The sequence below is a fragment of the Camelina sativa genome, chromosome 20 (genome assembly GCF_000633955.1).
Source record: "Camelina sativa cultivar DH55 chromosome 20, Cs, whole genome shotgun sequence".
NCBI lineage: Eukaryota > Viridiplantae > Streptophyta > Magnoliopsida > Brassicales > Brassicaceae > Camelina > Camelina sativa.
Window position 1 is genome coordinate 4469783 of NC_025704.1, and position 21693 is coordinate 4491475.

General features: G+C 37.7%; 7 protein-coding genes across 9 annotated transcripts in view; 4 read left to right on the forward strand and 3 right to left on the reverse strand.

Annotated features, from left to right (window-relative positions):
* LOC104769272 (HBS1-like protein) overlaps nucleotides 1-4605 on the forward strand; it is a 5976-nt gene extending 1371 nt beyond the window's left edge. Inside the window, exons 1-12 of one of the 3 annotated variants that reach the window (XM_010493438.2) lie at nucleotides 43-221; nucleotides 542-656; nucleotides 756-923; nucleotides 1164-1373; nucleotides 1514-1591; nucleotides 1990-2387; nucleotides 2473-2583; nucleotides 2672-3159; nucleotides 3248-3416; nucleotides 3749-3988; nucleotides 4087-4221; nucleotides 4323-4605. In XM_010493438.2, coding sequence (XP_010491740.1) covers nucleotides 554-656; nucleotides 756-923; nucleotides 1164-1373; nucleotides 1514-1591; nucleotides 1990-2387; nucleotides 2473-2583; nucleotides 2672-3159; nucleotides 3248-3416; nucleotides 3749-3988; nucleotides 4087-4221; nucleotides 4323-4451 — 2229 coding nt within the window. In that variant the 5' untranslated portion in view covers nucleotides 43-221; nucleotides 542-553 and the 3' untranslated portion in view covers nucleotides 4452-4605. Of the gene's footprint in view, nucleotides 1-42; nucleotides 222-541; nucleotides 657-755; nucleotides 924-1163; nucleotides 1374-1513; nucleotides 1592-1989; nucleotides 2388-2472; nucleotides 2584-2671; nucleotides 3160-3247; nucleotides 3417-3748; nucleotides 3989-4086; nucleotides 4222-4322 lie in introns of those variants that run through there. The other 2 variants (XM_010493439.2, XM_010493440.2) reach the window with 2 other exon arrangements.
* Nucleotides 4853-8211, reverse strand: LOC104769273 (probable E3 ubiquitin-protein ligase RHG1A). The gene is made up of 6 exons (XM_010493441.1): nucleotides 8111-8211; nucleotides 5932-7256; nucleotides 5789-5839; nucleotides 5591-5692; nucleotides 5335-5493; nucleotides 4853-5207 (listed from the first exon to the last, which is right to left on the reverse strand). Exons 2-6 carry the CDS (start codon nucleotides 7234-7236, stop codon nucleotides 5067-5069), a joined length of 1758 nt encoding a protein of 585 aa, XP_010491743.1. The 5' UTR covers nucleotides 7237-7256; nucleotides 8111-8211; the 3' UTR covers nucleotides 4853-5066.
* On the forward strand, nucleotides 10613-12483 carry LOC104769274 (glutamic acid-rich protein-like). Its single transcript, XM_010493442.2, has 2 exons — nucleotides 10613-10887; nucleotides 11039-12483. Exon 2 carries the CDS (start codon nucleotides 11075-11077, stop codon nucleotides 12293-12295), a length of 1221 nt encoding a protein of 406 aa, XP_010491744.1. The 5' UTR covers nucleotides 10613-10887; nucleotides 11039-11074; the 3' UTR covers nucleotides 12296-12483.
* On the reverse strand, nucleotides 12461-15590 carry LOC104769275 (pentatricopeptide repeat-containing protein At5g10690). The gene is made up of 11 exons (XM_010493443.2): nucleotides 15121-15590; nucleotides 14908-15040; nucleotides 14682-14779; nucleotides 14413-14574; nucleotides 14226-14294; nucleotides 13978-14113; nucleotides 13658-13890; nucleotides 13422-13499; nucleotides 13255-13323; nucleotides 12907-13083; nucleotides 12461-12809 (listed from the first exon to the last, which is right to left on the reverse strand). Exons 1-11 carry the CDS (start codon nucleotides 15484-15486, stop codon nucleotides 12585-12587), a joined length of 1746 nt encoding a protein of 581 aa, XP_010491745.1. The 5' UTR covers nucleotides 15487-15590; the 3' UTR covers nucleotides 12461-12584.
* On the forward strand, nucleotides 15789-16340 carry LOC104769279. The gene has a single exon (XM_010493446.2). It carries the CDS (start codon nucleotides 15935-15937, stop codon nucleotides 16136-16138), a length of 204 nt encoding a protein of 67 aa, XP_010491748.1. The 5' UTR covers nucleotides 15789-15934; the 3' UTR covers nucleotides 16139-16340.
* Nucleotides 16245-17166, reverse strand: LOC104769278 (putative peptidyl-tRNA hydrolase PTRHD1). The gene is made up of 2 exons (XM_010493445.2): nucleotides 16644-17166; nucleotides 16245-16549 (listed from the first exon to the last, which is right to left on the reverse strand). The coding sequence occupies exons 1-2, from the start codon at nucleotides 17052-17054 to the stop codon at nucleotides 16367-16369; spliced, it is 594 nt and encodes a 197-aa protein (XP_010491747.1). The 5' UTR covers nucleotides 17055-17166; the 3' UTR covers nucleotides 16245-16366.
* LOC104769277 lies at nucleotides 17312-21119 on the forward strand. The gene is made up of 13 exons (XM_010493444.2): nucleotides 17312-17443; nucleotides 17922-17968; nucleotides 18060-18108; nucleotides 18201-18249; nucleotides 18337-18407; nucleotides 18539-18597; nucleotides 18827-18925; nucleotides 19371-19428; nucleotides 19658-19794; nucleotides 19918-19974; nucleotides 20396-20493; nucleotides 20575-20756; nucleotides 20842-21119. The coding sequence occupies exons 2-13, from the start codon at nucleotides 17957-17959 to the stop codon at nucleotides 20895-20897; spliced, it is 927 nt and encodes a 308-aa protein (XP_010491746.1). The 5' UTR covers nucleotides 17312-17443; nucleotides 17922-17956; the 3' UTR covers nucleotides 20898-21119.

Genomic DNA, 21693 nt, shown 5'->3' on the forward strand with positions numbered 1-21693 from the left:
TTTTTTTTTTTTTGTATTTTTCCATATTCTCACTCTATCCAAACGAAACCCGAATCCGAACCCAAACCCAGATCCGGACCCTTTCTTGTCGGCATCAATTAACAAGGCTACGAATTTGAGAATATCAAAAGCACAAATTTACAGAGCGGAGGAGGAGTTGAATTCGAAGGAACGTTTCCCTTGAATCAAATTCTGCTCTACTACTACCACTACTAGTCTCTGTAAGTTTTTTTTTGTGGATCAATCCTCTTGTTTGAATGTTCAAAGTTATTGAATTTGGAATTGGATTGATTCTTGTGATTCTCAAAATCATCGTTTAGAATTCTCTCTTTGTTTCTCATTACTTCTGATTCTTGTGGGGATTTTGTGGGTTTAAGTCAGAAACAAAAGTGCATGAGCTTTCTTGCTTCTGAGTCAATGTCTGTTTTATTATCTTTTAATGTTAGACTATGTTCAGTTCTTTAGGTGATGTGTTTGTTGTTTGTAACACAGTTGAGACTTTTTTAAAGTTTCTGAATTGTTTGTTCCAACTTGTGTGCAGAAGAAACAAACGATGCCTCGTAAAGGATTATCCAATTTCGATGATTATGATGATGGTTTTGATGATGATGACGATGCTTATGATTATGACTACGATATTGATATAGATGGACCTGGTATTAAACATCTTCCCCATTACCTTTATTTTGATGGTTCATGGTCTCTCTTTTTAACTTGGTTATGATTTGTAATTCCTGTTTTTTCCTAAACTGCAGAAGAAGAAGAAGAAGAAGTTGTTGTACCAAAGGAAGAAACTGCTAAGCAAGGGCTTTGGCGATGTGCAATCTGTACATATGATAATGATGAGAGTATGTTTGTGTGTGATATTTGCGGTGTTCTTCGTCATCCTGTGGCCGGAAACCAAAGTATCAATAAGAATACAGGTACTATATCTTCAATCTGTGTTAGTGAGGCTTTGGATTTATACAATCTCTCTTTGTCTCTGCATAGGATACACGAATTATTGCATACTGTCTGATATGTCTCGTATGTTTTGTTTTTTTTTGAGGTCACTTGGTAAACTATTGGTTTTATTAATTGGAAAAAGGAGTGACTTTGGTTTTTATACTTTTGATTTTGCTAATCTAGGTGTTTAATTATAGAATAGATGTGTTTTTATGCAGTTGAAGGCAGATGCAAAGAACCTGTGGTATCCAAATTGGCAAAGTCCCTTTTCGGATCAGTCCCTTCTAATACATCGAAAAAGGCTGTTCTTTGTCTGCTAGAAAACAAGAATCTTGTGAAGGAACAGGGACCTCTGCCTGGAATTTCCTGTGGGAATATTCATGATCTCAACAAGGCTTTTAGTTCTAAAACTTCCTGCGTTAGTATAGGTTGTTAACTTGCTGTAGTTTGATAGTGTTTTATGATTTCAGTTTACGAACTGTTTGTGTTAAGAGTCTATAGTTGGTTCTTTGCATTTGTGGCGTTGCAATTGCGTTTTTCTGACATTTCGTTTTCAACTTATGTATAGCACCTTTCAAGTTTGATGCTCCATCGCCAGATGATTTAGTCACCAATGGACTGACATCCACGAAAAGTGGTCCAAAAGGTACCCACACTTGGTTTTCACTTTGAGTTTGATGCTGTAGAAAAATTGTACGGTTTAGATGCTTGAAGCCTGTATACCATAATAATGTCTCTTCTACTTTAGTCCATCTTGTTTCCTCGCATTGATATGCATCCAGTGACCTAAGACTTGGAAAGTCCTATTCACGTAGAAAATAGGAAACACACAAGCTCTAGTCCAAGTCTAAATAGGATTTATAGTTTATAGCCTTATTGCAATAGAACCTATCTTTCTGTTTCGTTCGTTTCCTTTTTTGGTTTTGGGTTATTTTCCTTATTAATATGGGAAGCTCGTTTGGGAGCTTCATCCAAGTTATTCTCTTTGGGGTTTTTACTCTGTTTAGTTTTTCAATATTTAATATTGGGTTCTTAACTCTGAAGGCTCAGGCGATTCTAGCATGAGGCAGAAGGAGAAGCAAGATAGCGCAGAAAATAATCCTTTAAAGAAAGGAGGAGATAGTTCAGAAACAAGCTCCCGAGGTAGACCTGATAAACTTGATAATAGTTTTTCAAAGGGAGGTGCGGGTGGCATAAAATCAGGCAAAAGTTTGCCAAAAGAAAAAACAGATATGTCTAATGAGACAAGTTCTTCCTCCAAATATATGGAGCCGTCGGAGAGGCTTACTGGTACTATGAACGAGATGTCTTTGACTGGGGAAACAGAAAAATCCAGCGATATTAAGTCTATAAGACCAAAATCAAAATCTAAGCATAAGCCAGAGGAGTGGATGCTTCTTGACAAAGAACCAGATGCTCTTAGCCAACTTAATCTTGCCATTGTGAGTTTCTCGGATTACTGGCGACTATCTATTGATTTTTTTTTTTTGTCTAGGCAGATAACTGATGGTTGCAATCTGATTGTAGGTGGGGCACGTTGATTCTGGTAAGTCAACACTCTCTGGTAGATTATTGCATCTGTTGGGAAGAATATCTCAGAAGCAAATGCACAAGTATGAGAAAGAAGCAAAGTTGCAGGTAACCTGTACTTTTGTTTGGATGTTAGAGACTTGAATATTCAGAATCTGCTCTGTTTGCTTGACATTACCTTTTCTGATCCGATCAGGGCAAAGGGTCCTTTGCATATGCCTGGGCATTGGATGAGAGTGCTGAAGAGAGGGAGCGAGGAATAACTATGACTGTGGCTGTTGCTTATTTTAATTCCAAAAGACATCATGTTGTTTTGCTCGACTCTCCTGGACACAAAGATTTTGTTCCAAACATGATAGCAGGAGCAACACAAGCAGATGCCGCGATTCTTGTCATAGATGCATCTGTCGGTGCTTTTGAAGCTGGTTTTGATAATCTGAAAGGCCAGACAAGGGAGCATGCACGTGTTCTGAGAGGTTTTGGCGTGGAGCAAGTCATAGTTGCAGTCAACAAAATGGATATTGTTGGGTATTCAAAGGAAAGATTTGATTTGATTAAGCAGCATGTTGGATCCTTTTTGCAAACCTGTCGTTTTAAGGATTCGTCTCTGACATGGATTCCTTTAAGTGCCATGGAAAATCAAAATTTGGTGGCAGCTCCCTCTGACAACCGCTTATCCTCATGGTAAGCTCCTGTTTTTTCTTTCCTGATGATACCTTCCTTACATGCCTAAAACAAGCCATGAAATAGTTAAATGTTTGCTGGAATACAGGTATAATGGTCCATGTTTATTGGATGCGGTTGACTCTGTCAAGTCTCCTGATAGAGACGTCTCAAAGCCTCTGCTCATGCCTATATGTGACGCTGTAAGATCAACTTCACAAGGGCAGGTATCTGCATGTGGCAAACTTGAAGCTGGAGCTGTTCGGTCAGGATCCAAGGTACACAAGTTTCATGATGTGTTTGGTTGCATGATTGGTGATTCTCCATTTGTCTACCTGAACTAACCTTAGGAGACACTTTGCTGGTGGCTAAATCTAACTTTCATTCCCATATCTATTCGCTTAACCTAAATCCATGATTGAATTTCTAACATTAAATGCCCCCAATTACTATTTTGTGTACAATACTGTATGGCTTTGGAAAGGTTTCACAATATTCTTTAGCTTTCGAACGAAATACTTTCTTGTGGATGTGCCTCTAGTCTCTTGAGTGATGAAACAAATGAAACTGCTTTGACTGTTTACTTACACCACTGGAAAATTTCTGCCAGGTAATGGTTATGCCATCAGGAGATCAAGGAACTGTGCGGTCTCTGGAGCGTGACTCTCAGGCTTGCACCATTGCAAGAGCTGGAGATAACGTAGCGATAGCTTTGCAAGGGATCGATGCAAATCAAGTAATGGCAGGAGACGTATTGTGTCATCCTGATTTCCCTGTATCAGTAGCAACTCATTTGGAATTGATGGTACTCGTTTTGGAAGGTGCCACACCCATCTTGCTTGGTTCTCAGGTAAACGAAACAAAAAAGCATGCTTCTCTGTTGCTCAATTCTCTATAATTCGTCCCATGTTTTCTGATCTTTTCCATTGAAAAATGAAAACGTTATAGTTGGAGTTTCATGTGCATCATGCAAAGGAAGCAGCAACAGTTGTGAAGCTTGTGGCAATGCTTGATCCCAAAACAGGGCAGCCAACAAAGAAGTCTCCTCGTTGTCTAACTGCTAAACAGAGTGCCATGCTTGAGGTTTGAAAATCTCATTTTGACTTCTGTGGGAAATATTACCAAAAAAAAGAGAGAGAAAAAAAAAACTGATATCGATCTGTCAATTTTTGTTGTAACTGCAGGTTAGTCTCCAAAATCCAGTTTGTGTGGAGACATTCTCCGAAAGTAGAGCTCTTGGAAGAGTGTTCCTTAGATCATCGGGAAGAACTGTCGCTATGGGAAAAGTTACTCGAATTATCCAAGACTCATAAAAGCCTCTTTTGTGTTGTAAGATTTTACATGTTCATTAGAAATTGAATCTTCCCAAGTTTTGACTGCAATACACAATTATCCAATTTTTGTCTTTGAGGTGTTTAAAACACAATAAAACCTTTTTCTTCAAAATGAGTATTTTTGTTTGCTATATTCTATAGATGTCACTATGACATTGTATTATCTCCCTAAGGTATAACTAAGTGCGAAAGAGAGGCGAGAGTAGTTGGAAGGTATAAATCAACAATTCCTCAAATACACAATGTTTTGTTTCTGCAAATTAATGTAAATAAACTTGTGGCACTTTTGAAGTGAAATTGATATATAGGATTCTCAGTAACAGTGTAGCCTGAAGAGTAGTTTGTATAAACCAAAAAGATTTTGAGGCTCAAAACGAAAGTTGAGAAGGAAACTGTAACCTGATCTTATTTACCCATTTGTACCCCAATTGGTTCAAAAGAAAGATATTGTTGCATGTACAAGAGAAAAGAGAGAGAGAGAGAGAGCAAGATGATGTAGAGACAAGCACTTGGTGAATAAAAAGCAATGTATCTGCATCATCTTGGAATCATCCCACAAAGCTAAAGGTTGCTATTGACAATTTGGTATAATCACTAAACCGACTTCTCCTCTTCCGCAGAGGTTTTGCAGATTGGGCACCAATTCTTCATCCGCAGCCATTGTTGCACACAGCTCACGTGGTACATGTGTTGACATGGCATAGTCCCTACTTCATCTCCATCAACATATTCTTCCTGCATGTATTTAAGAACATTAACCTCTTCTTCGTTTTCACGAAAACCCTTAATACTACATTGTCCTATTTCAGCTCAGTAACTAGACAAACCCAGTTTGGGATAAAAGTAGAGAGAATATACAGACCTGGCAAATACTGCACTTGATATCATCATTCTTAACCAAAGAAATGGCACCGGTTTCATCTGTCCCCTGATAAATGCTTTGCTTGAGGCTTCTCGAGAGTGCTTCTTCGCTTAGAGCTGTGCTCACTGTACCCATTTTATCCCCCAAAGCTAATAGTTCCTGCAAGATTGTGTTCGTAGGATTTTAGCTTTAATAGAGTTTTGACTGTTTAAGCATATCTTGATTAATAATAATATGTAAAACATCGAAGACTAACCTCATATGACATGTTATCGATGTCAAGCCTCATATCTCTATGCTGATCATAGAATCTGAACATGCTACTAGAAAATAAATTGGTCTCTAAAGAAGCCAATTGCTGTGACAAAAGAAGCAGAACAGAAAGTAAAAACATCAGAAAAACTCTAAGCTCGGACAAAACATGTCCACATCAAAAGACCAAGCTGTTAATTACCTCATATGTAAGTTCTTCATCATGTTCAATCCTTTCCAGGGCCAACAATACCTGAAACAATTTCAAAATAGTATGGTGTTATCCCAACCCACCAACATGTCAAAGCTTCTACTGACATCAGACAACAAGGTGACGGAAACTACCTCTGCAATTCCATTCATGTTGTAGTGACTTAAACCATCCTGGTTCACCAAAGAGTGTGAACGATCAGCTTCTGAGGGGCTACCAGGCATCATTCTACGTAAGCTGCCAGTACTACTGTTTGGCCTACTGTATCTATTTGAGGGACTAAGTGAAAAAGAAGGATTGGGATCGGTTGGTGTAGCAGGAAAAGGCGTTTGTCGAGAAGTAGCAGAGGATGCAACAGCTTCAAGTCGCTCTGATCTCCTACCACTACTTGAAACAACACTGTTGTCCCTAATACTTGGTACAATCCGATTCCTTCTGTTATCAGAAACTGTGATGCCACTGCCATGAGAAGAAGTTTGATTCCTTACCTTTGGCACCAACACGTTAGTCTTATTATCTTTGCTAGAGGAGCTCTCTCCACCAGATTTTTTCTTTTTAGCCACACTGATTTTTGTTGCCGAGCTTGAGTTACTTGGAAGAACATTTGACACAGAGTCGCAACTCAACACGTTTTCAGAAGCTCTGATGCCATTGCCATGAGAAGAATTTTGATTCCTTAGCTTCGGCACCAACACGTTAGTCTTATTGTCTTTGCTAGAGGAGCTGCTCTCTCCACCAAATTTTTTCTTTTGACTCACACTGATTTTTGTCCCCGAGCTTGAGTTGCTTGGAAGAACATCTGACACAGAGTTGCAACTCAAGTTCCTCAATCTATTCCTGCTAAGACCGCCTCTTACAGTATGCTCGCTGTTACTCGAAGATGAAGAAACAGAAAGACCCGTCAGAGTATCTCTGGCCCCCAACTCAGATTTTTGATTACTACTTCTACCTCTACTTGAGCTTCCTGCCTTTGTCATTACAACTTCTCCAGAGACAGCGCTTTGAGAATGAACATTGGTTGTGCATCTTTTAGCCTTTTGGCGTGGAGGGGTAGACTCTGCTGCAGCTGGATCATCATGAACAGTGCTCGTCTCTGAAGACTCTGTGTCTAAATTAGATGACGGCAGTCTTTTGGCAGTAACTTTGGCAGGCTTCCTTAAGTATCCAAATCCAACCGGAGTTCGAGATGAACTCCCAACGATTTCCTTTCCATTTGAGGAAGACGGAACCGGAGGCTGACCAACTTTTGTATTGTCGTCCGAAGAGCCAATCCGGGTTCTCTTGGTGGAAGTTACCTTTGCATTACAACCAATCCTGCTGCAGAAAGGAACAGTCTTACCATCTTTCTTGTTCATATTCTCACGCAGAACAAGACCACTACTAGCTTTCCGAGGCACAACCAACCGGTCAACTGATCGTTTACCCGCACAACCATCCATGAATCAAACAAAAACTTCCCCTGCAGACAAAAAAACAAAACAAGAATGAATCTTAAACACCTGGTTAAAAAGTGAAGGTGGGCTAAGCTAATATCAAATAGTATATCCTCCACTAACACCAAACAAACAACCAACCAATAAACAATAAGCTTCAATAAAGTCATGAAAGCTTTAAGGATGGTCTTCCACCAAATAAAAAAAAGCAAGTCGTTGAAAGTTAAAAAAAAGCATCACGGTGAGAGAAACACAAATACAACCACATAAAAAAAGAAAGCTTACGGTATGAACATGAGAGTAGATGCAAAAAAAAAAAAACACCTGGTGTTTAATTATAACTTTGATAAATCATAAACATCAAGCTACAAAGCTGTTAGATAGAGAGAGCGAGAGATGGACATAAACCTAAAGACCAAAAAGAGAGAAAAAAGGAGAAGACTTTAATGGTCCCAAAGGACCCAAAACCAAAGAGAAAAGAAAGGGTCTGCTACTTCGAATTACACGGGACTTTCCATAAACAACAATGAACCTTTTCTCCGCGATTTCAGCTTCACCATCAAACAACCAACACCTCTCCCCCAAAAAAAAAATCACTTTTTTTTTTTTTTGTTCTTTCAAAAATCTAAACAGAGAGAGAGGAGACGATTAAAGAAACATAATTTGCCCTTTCGAAAACTTCCGATCAGAAACTATACAAGTAAACATAAATCGAAACCTAACAGTGAAATTGAAAAAATCAATCCAGATACAGAACAACAATAGAGAATCTGATACAAAAATCTGAACTTTTTTTGTTTTGGCCGAGATCATCTTAGAGCGACCATTACAGCTGGTGTATATGAGAGTTCAAAAAAAAAAAAAAACTTTCCGGCGTTACCTTTATCCCTTTTCCGAGAGATTACTCTCCGCCGTCTGTGAATTAACAAAAAAAAAACGTGGAGCGAAGTAGAGAAGAGAGAGAGGAGATGAAGAAGATATATATATATATATATATATATTTATGTATTATATAATAAATTTTTGTGGGGGGTTTATTAAAGTTTTTAATTAATTAAAACTTAGAGAAGAAAAAAAAAGAGGTGGATAAAGCAGTTAGAGAAATCAGGACCGTTGATTTCGGGTTTGGTTCAGCGGAAGCTAAAGATGGACGGTAGAGATGTATACTGACGTCGTCATCAGTAGATGGAAGAGTATTAGGAAGAATTAAAACGACACCGTTGTCGTTAGCGGTGTTACGTATTCTAGACGTAATGAGATAATTAATTGTATCCGAATTTTGTCTTTTTTTTTTTGGGGTGAGATTAATATGAGTTTATACAAGATTGGATTAGATTAAACTTTTAGATAAATAAAGAGATTAAACTTTTTAGATAAATAAGGAGATTAAACTTTTTAGATAAATAAGGAGATCAATCTTTTTAGATAAAAATGGAGATTAAACTTATTTACCTAATTAAACTTTTTAGATAAATAAGGAGATTAATTTTTTTAGAGAAATAAGGAGATTAAACTTTTTATATAAAAAATGAGATTAAATTTTTTAGATAAAAAGGATTTGGATTAATTAAATTATTGATGTTGATAATGTCGAGAAAGGTGTAACAAAACGTATCGTCCTTTTTGGCGTAAATCAAGATACCCCATCCCTACGTATATATATACTTCCTAGTTTAAGATAATTTATACTTATCATCCTGTATTATTTACGATAATAACAAATTTTGGATTTTTTTTTTTGGGTGTGAAAAAGATTTTTGTGAAAATTTGTACAAATCGTTGTAACTTATAAGTGTATAAACGTGTAGTATCCAAACATTTGGCACATGCTACGAACAAGGTCTAATGATAAACTGATAATCCTAAGAATGCTTACTTTGATAGCTACATGTTATAATATATGTTGCTAAATAGACCGGTTACTAGCTGCAGTCCCAAAAAAAATGATTCTTAGCTTTTCTGTAATTTTGTTTTCAAGTTGCTACTTAATTATTCACCCAAGTTATTTCATTTAAGAGTCAATAATATTTAATTACAGAAAACATTAGCAGCAATTTTCTTTAAAATTCAAAGAGCTAACAATGAATAGAATTTCTTGTAATTTGACAATGATAAAACAATAGATAAATAAATTTCGCAAAAATATATGGAACGTGGAATAATTAGGTAGGGAATTCCCAAACAGGCAAAGACTTAGAACTACACGTCGGAAACTCTTATGCGGGTTTTTGTTAGCAAGCAAGGAAAAAGAACTCTTATTATAGGTTAATAATGAGGGTCGTCATATACAAAGCTTGCACTGTAAAGGTTCTTTTGTGTCTTTAAAAGCGTGGATACAACATTTTCTCCACTTTTTAGCATGCACTTCTTTATTTTTGCAGCATTTTCATTTTCATGTGTCATTTCATTTCAAATAAGCAATCATGTTTGTTATCACAAATGGATTAAGTTGACTTGATTATCTTCGGAAATATATTTTCGTCAACTTTAATGATCAATATATGTACCTTTTTTTTTTATCGGTGGTGAAAAATGATGACTTGGTCGAGTTTCTGATTTTCGGATACGACCCAATCTTCGATTAGTTCATCAAAGTACTGTGCATGTCAGGATTGCTAGGCACAAAATTTTATCGAAGTTTCTTTGTTTTAAAAGTATTTTAATCTGAGAGTCTTCCCATAGGAGATGATTACTAAGTATTCAAGTTAAACATATAATGTAGGTGTAATGAATTCTCCACACCCAAGACTTTTGTTGCTACTTGCTAGTGTCATCAGTACTACATATGGTATGCAAGTTTGGGTTTAGACACATATAGAAGGCCCTGATGCATCTCTCAATTTGGATTTCCCATCTTTGACTTCTTTGTTTTCTAAAATTCTATAGAGCCAATTGTTTTTTACATACTTTTTTTTTGACATTTTCATTTAATGTTTAGATTATATCTCATTGAAGAAAAATGATAAAATACCTATTATATCATTTTATTATTGATAATCAACAAACAAACAAATAAATAAAAATGGTTAATTCTGTTTTTTGGGCAACAAATCACAGAGTAGTCTTTTAATCTAATGTGTGGGTTGTTGAAAAAATATGACTGTTATCTATTGTTATACTAAATTAGGAATAATATATTTTTCCATTGAATATGTAAAGCATTATATCCTTTAACAAAAAAAAATATATATATGTAAAGCATTATATAGAAGAATAAACAATACAATTAGCTCCCTTTTTTTTTCTGACCTTACACAATTAGCTAATATTTTTATAAGAAAACAAAAAAAGATAATAATTAAGTTTAGACATGTATTACCATCTAATTAATTGTAAGAACATGTACTTTAACAACACACACACAAAAGAAAAAAGCTAGCTTAAACAAAAGGCCACGGTTTCTCCAAAACGGTCGAAATCGTTATAACTTATAAATTTGGGTATTATTTTGTTTAGGAACAAATAAACAGATGGAGGATTCATGATCTCCACCACCACCTAAGAAATGCGAGATTTAAGCTCCGTTTACAAAAACAGAGTTCCAAAAATAAATTAGTAAACCCTAATTTTCAACCACAAAACTTTGGAGATTACGTTCCTTGATATACACGCCTTTTCTCCTATATTCAAAAGCAATTCATCTTCTTTGATCTCAAGGTATTCATTCATTCATCTTCTTCTTCTCATAGTAATTCATGTTTTGAGTTAATAATATTCTTATAAATCGTTTAAGGCTGGCTACTTATTTGAGAACTCTTCTGAAATGATCTGTAATATTTGTTCTTCTTCTGATCGTACGTTGTTATAGGTAGCGTCTCAGGTCGTTATTTGATTTTTTTTGATAATGGCAACGACGTCTAGTACAACGAAAACGAAACCGGACAACAAAAACCTCACCAGATCAAGATCTCTAGGCAGAAAGCCAAAGCCGGTCTCATCATCAGAACCTGAAGCTAACGCTGATGGATCTGATCGGAAAACAATCGAGAAGCCTTTGCCCAATTACCTGAAACCAACAATCAGCTCGAGACCTGACCCGGTCAAGTTCTTGAGGAAGAACAACAACGCTGTCGAAGACAATCAGAAGCTTCTTCGTAGACGATCCTTTGATCGTCCTCCTTCCTCTTTGACTTCTCCGTCAACTTCAGCACCCCACAAATCTCTCCATACCTCTGCTGCAGCACACCCACGGGAAAGACCCGCGGTTCCAAGAGAGAAGCCTGTCACTGGTCTGCGTTCTACATCTTTCCATGGAAGCAGCAGAGGCGGTCTCAGAGGAAGCAGTACGGTCAAATCGCCTCCTGTGGCTACAAGAGGATCTTCTGGGGTAAAGAAGAGCGGACTAAACGGTAGCTGTTCTTCTCAGAGCAAAAAGGAAGGTTCTGAGAATGTTCCAAAGAAATCTTTGAGTAAAGAGGTTACCCCGGAATCGTCGCCTCGTGCGCCTGCTCATGAGGACGAACAGGAGATTGTCAAGGTGGAGACCAATGTAGACACTTCTGACCTCAAAGACGAAACAAAAGAGGAAGACAAAGATCAGCTTGCACAACCAGATGAAGCCGGTGAAGAGAAGGAGACCAGTCCAGTGGCTGCCTCCACAGAAGAAGAAAAAGAAGAACTGATCAATGAGAAAACCGAAGAACAAACAGAGGAGCTGAAAGAGCCAGAGAGCACCCAAGAAGAAAAAGGCGAAGACGAGGATGAAATTAAAGAGAAAGTTGATGAGGAGAAGAACATCGAGACAGTTGCTACTAGTACAGATATAAAAGAAGCTGCGAACATCGAAGAAAGTAAGGAAGAGGAACAGGAAGAACCAGAAGTTAAAGAAGAAGAGAGCGAAAGCAGCAAATCGAAAGAAGAAACAACAGAAACAGAGGCTCAAGTAGAAGAAGTAGCAGAGGAAGGAACAAAGAAGGAAGTGGTGCAAGGAAAGAAGGAATCTCCAACTGCCTACAACGATGTAATAGCAAGTAAGATGCAGGAGAACTCGAAGAAGAACAAGGTCTTGGCTCTTGCTGGAGCCTTTCAAACCGTTATTGACTATGAAACTGCTGCATCTAAGTGATCTACATCTGCATCATATCACATGCAAACATAGCAACTGCATCTTATTATTAGCTTTCTTTTGTCAGTGTTTTTTTTATTGTTTCTTGCTATACTTTTTTTTTTCTTGTTTTCGTCTAGTATCAATGTTGGACTATGAATTATATGGTTTTTGCCTGTGAACATGAACTACTCATCAGCTTCGTTGTTTTTTCTTTAACCGAAGAGACTTACATATGCAAAATCGTGACAATCTAACAATTTGAAAGAACTAACTCTTATAAGAAGCAATATTATATAACTTACATCTACTAAAGCAGCTTTTGTTCTTGTTCAAATAGCCGATACAATTGTGCTCTTGTAAATGCTCCTACTGTCTTTGAGCTATAACCGCTCCCACTAAGATTTCCGCATTGAACAACTATTACCATCTTCAGTTTCTTCTCCAAAACGAGATCTACCACACGCCCAATTGATGTTGTTGTACTCACACATGTGGGTGGACTTCTCATCATTGAGACCAATGGCGCATCAAGCTACGAGAGAATAATTAAAGGTTCAAAATCTATCAATTATCATTATTTTTTTTATGTCAACAGGTTCTGAAGCAGAACAAGATGTAGTTGAACTCACCTTGTTGCAATCCTCCCGATGCAAAAGGCCTATGCAGCTTCCCCAGTCATCTACAATTGGTACAACTTCCTCCTTGAAAAACCGCATGACAACATTCTTCAATTGCAGAGTGCCTAGCAGAGGCCGAGTGGCTTCAAATTGAATCATAATGCTTTCTATTGGTTCACTTGGTATCACCTGAGTCAATATATGTTATTAATTACCAAAATCTTCGCTGTTTGTTGAGGAAAGCACAGCGAACCCCCATTTCTAAGAATAGAGTGTGGGAAATGGTTAATCTATACGACTATACCTTACTAAGTAGATCATTTGTAAGAATAGAGAGTGTCGGAAATAGTTTATCTATACCTTTCTAAGTAGATGTGGACGCAATATAGACTTGGAAAACCCCAACAATGTTTCTAGGCGGACAGCAGCCTGCGGTTGAACAAAAACCACCCAACTAAGGTTTCATCGGACATAACCGTCTACCAAAACATATATCTAACGTCTGCAAATAACTTTTCACATCATACCATGCCTCCACTAGTCGTCCAAGGTATTTCCTTCCACCTTCTAACGATACTAGAGAGAATCCCTAGGGCCTCCTCGAGCTGAAAAATAGTCCAGACAATAAATTAAGGACCCAGAATCAGTACCAGAGTAGCAGGTATCATCAGAGAGAGATAGACACCATATAAAGGATAAAACAAAAAGACTTTCCATTCACTTGAAGGCGCAAAACCAGAGAGTTTATCTAATTCTTGAATACCTGGCCAGCATTGAGAGCTGCTTCCATCAGAAGATTATCAGCTTCTTGTTGAACCGCCTTGGAGATTATTCCTGAGGAATCCGGCCACAAGCGAAGATACAGATTTCTCACCATTCCATAATCCCCTTGGGCAGCAAACGCTCGCATCATAGACAGGTACAAGTGAGGTTTTGGCCGCAAGACTTCATTAGCTCCACTTCTCTTTAATATCTCACCAAACACACAAAGGGCCCCTGTGAACATATTCAATAAAGACCCTAAGGAAATACTCCAAGGATGATGAAAACAGCAATAATGTAACAGCAATCATTGTAACATACCGCTAGTTGAACCACACTTTAGCATAGCATCAACTACTGCTGTAAAAGCAGTTCGGTCAATGAACACATTATCACACAATTTCATTTCCAAATATATTTCCTGCAGTGATAACAGATCCTTCGCATCCCCAAATCCCTAACAAGTAGAAATCATCAGCAAAAGCAGAACTTGATAAAGCATAGAGAAGAAAAAGAAAAAAAAAAGAGTACTAAGCATATGTAAAGAGATCCACAGATTGGTGGCTCACCTTCACCAAAGTGGTGTATGTTACAACATCTGGCTGAAGAAAATCGTCGTAATATTCCTCTGCTTTCTCCTGAATTGAATTCAAAACCAAGACATCATGATTAACATGAGCCAAGCTCTACCCCAGTACTACTACTGAGTAACACTTGGGAGTATAAAACTGGCCTTTTTAAATACACATGTGTGACCTTCATATTCTTGAAAAACTTCATAGCCACATCCAAATCACCACACTTGATGCAGGCATGGATCAAAGTATTGTAGGTCAACCTATCAGGCTCCAATCTAAGGCGTAACATTTCATCTAGCAAACTTATTGCAGCTTGTGGAGATTCTGAGTTGACATAGCCCTGAAATATATATAACAAGAAAAAATCCTAAGGCAAAAGAAAGAAGACATACACACCAATGACGATGCTCCCTCTGAGCCTAAATGCAACTATGCGTAAAGAAATACCTTCATCAACAAGTTATAAATGAGAACTGACGGGGTTCCATGCTCTAGAAGCAAAATATCATATCTTGCAAGCAGACCATTAGCACGACGTAAATCTCCTGCACTAGAGCAATATCAAGTGTTTTTGAATCAGCTTCAACCCATGATATTTCCAATTCACTAACACCAAGATTACGTAGACAAGACTAGCTGAAGCCTATAAAATTTTACAGCTTGAGAGTCTTACCAGCATTGATCAGAGCGTCAAGCAGACCATAGATAAGAGATGATGACAACTTGGGATTCCCAGCAGCAGTTCCTTGCTCTATAGACTCTAGCATTTGGAACGCTTCGTCAATCCTCCGAGCTTTCCCCAATCCCTTCACCAAAACAAACGATTCCAAAATCAAATTACACGAAATCAAAATTCAAAATTAGATGAAAGAACCAATAAAACCACCTTCAAGATAGTGGCGTAACTAATAGAGTCGACTCCAATTCCACCAGGTTCCGCCATCTCATGAAACATCTGAAGAGCTAAATCGATATTTTCACAGTGAACGCAAGCTTCGAGAACTGAGTTCATAACGATTGTGTTAAGCCTCCCATAACGTTTCTTAGCAGCTTCAACCTCCTCCACGATCTGGCCAAGCTGATGACGGCGCGTGAGTAGCACGATGCGAGAGGTGAGAGGCTTGAGATTGATACGCTTGGAGTAAGGAGTAGCTCTGCGAGGATAACACCGTCGCGTCGGAACAAAGGAGGAGGATTTAAGTGAAGGGAGAGGAGTGAATAGATTAGAAATAGCTAAAACCCGATACATCATCTTCAAAGGAGACGGGAAGAAGGAAGCTACCCATCCGCCATTGATGGATAACGTCAGTCAGAGAATCTGAATCGCGCGATAACGATCGATTAGTCCAGTTTTACTGACATTGCCGGGTCGAACCAATTATCACTTATCGTCGCAAATTTGGGCCTTAGGCTTTAATTTTAAAGCCCAATATATTTATATTCAACGATGACGTGAGTTTTGACTTTTTCAGTTCTCCTAATCCAAAATTGCTTCTAGATTAAGCTATATATTTTTCTGGAACTCCTAAATTTCGAAACTTGCAACCTTTTTTATAACGCGGAAACAAATATCCTAAATTCCGTGGAGGCTTATATGTTTATAAATATCATCCACGCTCAAACCTTTATTCACGCGGAAACAACGATTCCATAATTTGGCTTTGTCTAGAAGGGAAGAAACAGCAAGAAAAAGAAGAAGGATGTGTTTGGTGTTTGTGTGCGATCAAGACGAGAGGGTGATCGGAAGGTACGCAGCTCCTGGAGCGTGTCCGTATTGCGGCGGAGCGGTTCAAGTGGTTGACGTTAATAGCCAATGGAGATTCTGTTTCGTTCCTCTCTCTAATAAAAACAAACGTCGCCATCTCTGTTCCACTTGCGGTAAACGCCTCGTCGTCCATGGCTGAAACCCACCACACAAAAAAAAAACCTTCCACTTCCTCCGAAGAGATCATTTCTACTTTTGTAAATACCCAAATTTCTTACTTGTTTTGTGTATCGTGTTTGTAAACGTTTGTAACAGAACAAAAGAACATGTCTACTGTTCTATAATTTTCTCAGTATATATGTATGAATCATAATTATGAAGAAAATGAGATTTTTAAGAAATTGGGATTTAGGAGAACAAAGAGTGATCACTTGCAAAGCTTGAGCTTCTTGAAGAAAGAAGAGACTTGAGATTTGGGATAAGGCTTCGTGGCGATACAAGTCGGAATATTCTCAGGCTGCTCCATCCATAGCTTATGAGAGATTCCTCCTAATTTCAACTTCTCTGACAAATTCATCATCTGTGTTTCACCTTTAACCTCCAACGTAACCTAACCACCAACAATTTTAAAAACGCGTTTGATTAATCCACCATTGATTCCGTCACAAAATTCTAATATTAGCGTTTCACACGGAGTAACCAACCTTGTGCATAGAATCAATGTGCTGCGGATCGCAATACTGAAGAGTAATCGGATCGTCTTTGAACGACCAGATCGCCGCTACAGACGCGTGGCATCCCTGTGTTACCACGCTCCCGAGTGGCCACGAATCGATTAGATCTCTTCGGAGTACCACGTACTGCACCACGACGTCGTCGGGATTCTTCGCCGAGTTCTCGTCGTTGCTGGATGCATCGACGATGTCTCCAGTCTGTTGTTGGCTCATAGATGAAGAAGAAGCCGTTGTGAATCTTCTTCGGTGATGAGCAAACCGGATCGTTGAATGAGAAGACCGGATCGTGGAATGACAAAACCTAATTCGCGGCGCCGTATTAGAGAGTCGGCGGGTAACGAACGGGAATCGAAACGCAGCGGAGATGACGGCGCTCGCCATATCAAAGGAAGTTTCGCTTATGGACTTTGCTATTGGATAAGATTTTTCTTAATGGGCTTTTATAAGACCCAACTATTTCGCCTTTAAACGACATGATGAATCAGATTCAAATCTAATTTGCTAGTTTTGGGATATGTGGTTTCGACATTAGACCGGAGTATTTTATCACTCTAACGGCATAACCAAACCCGGTTATATCGCTCGCTAGAAAACGAAATCAAATAAATTGATTCTTATTTTCCTGATTTTCTCCTCTCTTATTTCGCGGTTGAGATTTTACGATCTCTCCGGGCGAAATCAAAATTTCCGACGTCCGTACACACTATCCGCCGCTGCTTAAACAGTCTCCCGCCGCCAATCTCACTTGTTATTTCTACTCGCTGCCGTCGGTGAGTATTTTATTCGTTCCTTTTTATATTTGTTTTGGTTTTGGAGTAATTACTCTTCGTTTTATGTTTGGGGATGCTGCGCCAAATTTGCTGTAAATCCATGAAACAATATCTTTTGATTAGAGGCATGATAGAGTATCTAATTCAGCCTCGTTTCTGTTAAATTTCGTTTCCGTGTGTATATATCTGAGCTGAAATCGTGATTTCGCTGCCGGTTCGATTTCTCAAGTAATAATAACTCCTTGTTGATTTGGCCGCTTTAGGGTTTTGCTTCTCACTCGTGTTTATGTTGTTGCTATTTCTTTTATTAATAGACTCTAACAAAAAAAAAAAAAAATCAGATTTGGGGAGTCTTGTCACCTTCGTTTTTGACTTTTATATGGTTCTTGTATGCAGTGTGGTTCTTACTGATAAATTTCGTATGCAAATAGAAAATTTGGTGTAGAGATTGATAATCAACTTCTCTGCTTTTTGGCAGGAGCTTGGTCAACTGGGACTTCTCTGAAAGCAAAGATGGGAGAAATGGTAAACAACACACCCTTCCCCTTCCCTGTTTTGTTTCCCCTTTTTCAATTTTTTACCTTGAAAAGGTAACATTTGCGTTTGTTGCAATTAGATTGTTTCGGTGGACCAAGATATCCGACTGGATGCAACACGAGCAAGATGTGAGTTACAGCTTTTGTTGTGGTTCAGATCCTTTTTTTTTTTGTCTAAAAGTTTTGGTGATGATTAGTCAATTTCTTTGCTCTTTTTCTAGTCTCAAGTCTTCTCGAGAGGCATCGAGAATTGACAAACCGTCTTGCTAGGTAGGAAATACGCTTCTGAGCTGTATACTTCACTTCTCGATATTTTTTTATTTGTTAACTTTGTATTTGGTAATCATTCATTTTTAGGGACTCTGATAAGACAATATTTGATCGCTTGAACAAAGAATTTGAAGCCGCACGGGCATCCCAAAGTCAGGGTGGGTATGGATAGCTGATTTGCAGAATTGGATCAGTCATCTGCATGGCTGTATTTTTTTTGTTTCATAAGTATACGCTCATCCATGTATCTATTTTAATCAAATGCGGTATTGTCTCCTCTCCTGTGCAGAAGTGTGCTTAGATGGGGAAGATTGGAATGATGGTTTCTTGGCCACGTTAAGGGAACGGGTATGGCATTCATCATCATTGTGTGTACTTTAAAAAGAGGTGTTCCAGACCTTGGTATCTGGTTGAGGGCTTTGTAGACACTTTAATATGGGCAGATCTAGATCAATTATGTCGTTCTGATGAAAAGTGTTTTATTTTCTTTGTGTTATGAAATCTGTTGTGCCAGCTTTTTTCTTTTCATTTGTTGATCTTATTGACTCTTTCCTGAACTTGAACATGAACTGTGTAGGTGCATATGGAGGCCGACAGAAAGGCAGATAACGGTAATGCCGGTTATGCACTAGTTTCTCATCCTGAAGAGCGAGTTACTTACAGAGTAGGAAATAAGGTACTTCACAGGTCTTTCATTCTTACAAAATTCTTCTGTAGAAAGTTGAATTTGATTGTACCCAAGGTCTGTTTGTCTAGATAGCACAGATTTTACCATGATTTTTCAGGATACCCCCTAAAGAAGATATACTAAAAGCCACATCATAAAACCATATGGCAGTAGAAAGCTCTGGATAGTCCAAGTAAACCTATAGTTTTGCGCACTCATCTTGGCCTGATGCAATGTTTGCCTATATGATAGAACTAATCAAACCAAGTATACTTGTATAAATTTGTTGGAGAGTGTTGATTGTTGTCTTTCCCCAAATTTTGTGGTTGCTATAATCTTTCCTGATTTATAGTTTTCGCTGACACCAGGCTAATCTTAAGTTTGGAGTGACCTCTCACTTTGGATTGATACCCTATCCTCTTTTGCTTATATATTTGATTTTTTTATCAAACAGTTGATATGTTGCCTCGAGGGAGCGAGAATTGGAATACAGTATGTAATATCGCTTGCAGGTATTTTAAACTAGAATTGGCATTTTTCAACAAGTTCTAAGTGTTTTTTTTTGGTTTACAAAAGTTATTGGCAGTCATCATAACGAGTTTTTCTACAGAAGTTTCTTACCTTCTACTGTAAGAGAGTTAGCTGTTTCGTCTCCATATTTCTATGTAAATGAAGACATTGGGACTTTTCCTAACCTTTTACCCTTCCTGTATATGATAATTTAATCATTTTTTTATACAGGAGAAACTTACGAGGTTTACCACTGTGTGCTTGAGACCAAGTCGTTTTTGGAGAAGATGATTGTACTTGAGCACACAATTCCTTTCTTTTTGCCACTACATGACTTGGAAAATGATCTTCTTTGTTCGAATGCTAAGGTAAGCATGGTTATTGGATCTATTATCGAGATTCAACTTGCTTAGACGTTGTTGCACCCGATCTTCAGTTTTCCCCCTTCTTTGTTTCTTATATTTTTCTCGTTTAAAATTTTTGGATGTCAGAAATTCATCGATAATGTTGGGGATCTTCTGCAAGCATATGTGGAAAGGAAGGAACAGGTTTGTCAACAATCTAGATTGTGCTTGTCAGATTGGCCTTTTAATTTGTTCTTTTGGTTCATTCCTCTTAAATTTTTAACCTGTTGGCTTCTTCTTTGATTTTTTTTTTTGTTTTCTCAGTAAAAACGCATCAATATGATCTCTAGATAGAAATGAAATTGGTACTAAAATCATGTGACCTGTTAACACAAAGTAAGAGAATTTCAGCAATAATGTATCATCAACCTTGTTAGATTAGGATATTAAATAATTTTTAGATGGATTTATTTTAGAATGAAAATGAAAGACTGAACCAGATAATCTGGTGTGAGTATGCTTGTTGTGTTGTTATAACCAACGTTGGTGAAATATGCATTAAAAGCGTTAGGAAACTCGTAAATTATACAGGTTAACCAGGATGCTTCTCCTTATTTTATTGTAGGTCCGGCTTATGAACGAGCTCTATGGAAATCAGATCAGTGAGCTTTATAACAGTCTTCCTTACCACATGATTGAATTTTCCGTAGATGATTGTGAATGGTGAGCAATTTCATGGATCCATATGATTCTGTTGTTATAGCTTTTTTAATTTTATCTTTAAAAAAACATTCTGCATTGAAGCAAGGTGATGGTGAGCCTGAGATATGGAGATCTTCTGAGTGAACTGCCGACAAAAGTGAGAGTTCTAGCTTGGCCAATGCATCGTCAGTCGAAGAGACAGTGTACAAGCCCTGGAAATCAAACAGTTCCTGTGCGATTTTTTTTTGCCGAGGATGCTTTACGAATCCAATCACTACCTGAAGGTATATCTACTTTACACCGATGTGTTTTGAGTGATGTTTTTTTTGTTTTTGTTTTACGGTGTGTCTATCTTTTTGTTCATTGCAGCATACGCAGAGATTGTGATAAACCTGCCAGGCGAAATTGAGCAAATATTTCAGTAGAGGAGTCCGTGCTAAAAGCTGAAGCTGTGTCTCATGAATTTTTCTATTTCACTTGCTGCTTCGTTGTATGATGTCTGATTGTGATCCTTCATCCAAAATGTTAAAATAGTGCTTTATCGATTAGAGTTAGACTATTACTGATTGGAAATTGTTCATGCTCGAAACAGAAACAGATATATAAAGTTTTGTTCTCTATGGCTTGTAACATGGTTCATTCATATTCTTCGTGAATTTACGCAAATGAAAGTCAAAAGTGATAAACTAAACTTATCCACAATAGGTTCAGTTCAATAAGAGAGCGAGTTAAGAGATATACATTTCTAATGTTGGTCCACCATTAGCTATTTTAAAAGATCCTAGTTGAAGTAATTTTGTAAATAAAATAAAAGAAAAAGTATGTGTTACAGCATATGAAATTACGGTTGATAGTAAGGAATCCCGGAGTTGTGTTACCCACTTTGAATTATCTTTTCACAAAAACCATCCATGCAAAAACTTTATAGTAGAGTCACCACTGATTTTTTATCTTGTTCCCCCATGGATATTTCATATCACAATTTAAGAGATTATGTTCCTAGAACATATAATATTGAAATTTGTCGTAGATAGTTCTTGATAGGTGAAGAGTATTTTCGTTGTTTCAATTATTCTAGCTGTATAGTTCAAATGAGATTGTAATTGGCAAACTATTTTTTTGTATTTTTCAATGAGACTATTCTCAATAATAATATATGTATAATCAAACTAATGACACAAACAAACATCAACTCAAATTTTGCTCTAGATTATGGCCGAA

Coding starts and splice junctions, on each gene's coding strand:
- LOC104769273 (XM_010493441.1), bottom strand. CDS start 7,236: ATGGATGGTTGTGCGGGTAAACGATCAGTTGACCGGTTGGTTGTGCCT. Junction 5,693..5,788: donor ATGAAGAACTTACATATGAG/GTAATTAACAGC, acceptor CTTTTGTCACAG/CAATTGGCTTCTTTAGAGAC. Junction 5,208..5,334: donor TCAAGTGCAGTATTTGCCAG/GTCTGTATATTC, acceptor AAATACATGCAG/GAAGAATATGTTGATGGAGA.
- LOC104769274 (XM_010493442.2), top strand. CDS start 11,075: ATGGCAACGACGTCTAGTACAACGAAAACGAAACCGGACAACAAAAAC.
- LOC104769275 (XM_010493443.2), bottom strand. CDS start 15,486: ATGATGTATCGGGTTTTAGCTATTTCTAATCTATTCACTCCTCTCCCT. Junction 14,295..14,412: donor AGTTTTTCAAGAATATGAAG/GTCACACATGTG, acceptor AATTCAATTCAG/GAGAAAGCAGAGGAATATTA. Junction 13,324..13,421: donor GGACGACTAGTGGAGGCATG/GTATGATGTGAA, acceptor GTTCAACCGCAG/GCTGCTGTCCGCCTAGAAAC.
- LOC104769279 (XM_010493446.2), top strand. CDS start 15,935: ATGTGTTTGGTGTTTGTGTGCGATCAAGACGAGAGGGTGATCGGAAGG.
- LOC104769278 (XM_010493445.2), bottom strand. CDS start 17,054: ATGGCGAGCGCCGTCATCTCCGCTGCGTTTCGATTCCCGTTCGTTACC. Junction 16,550..16,643: donor ACATTGATTCTATGCACAAG/GTTGGTTACTCC, acceptor GTTGGTGGTTAG/GTTACGTTGGAGGTTAAAGG.
- LOC104769277 (XM_010493444.2), top strand. Junction 18,408..18,538: donor ACGGGCATCCCAAAGTCAGG/GTGGGTATGGAT, acceptor TCTCCTGTGCAG/AAGTGTGCTTAGATGGGGAA. Junction 19,795..19,917: donor TTCTTTGTTCGAATGCTAAG/GTAAGCATGGTT, acceptor TTTGGATGTCAG/AAATTCATCGATAATGTTGG.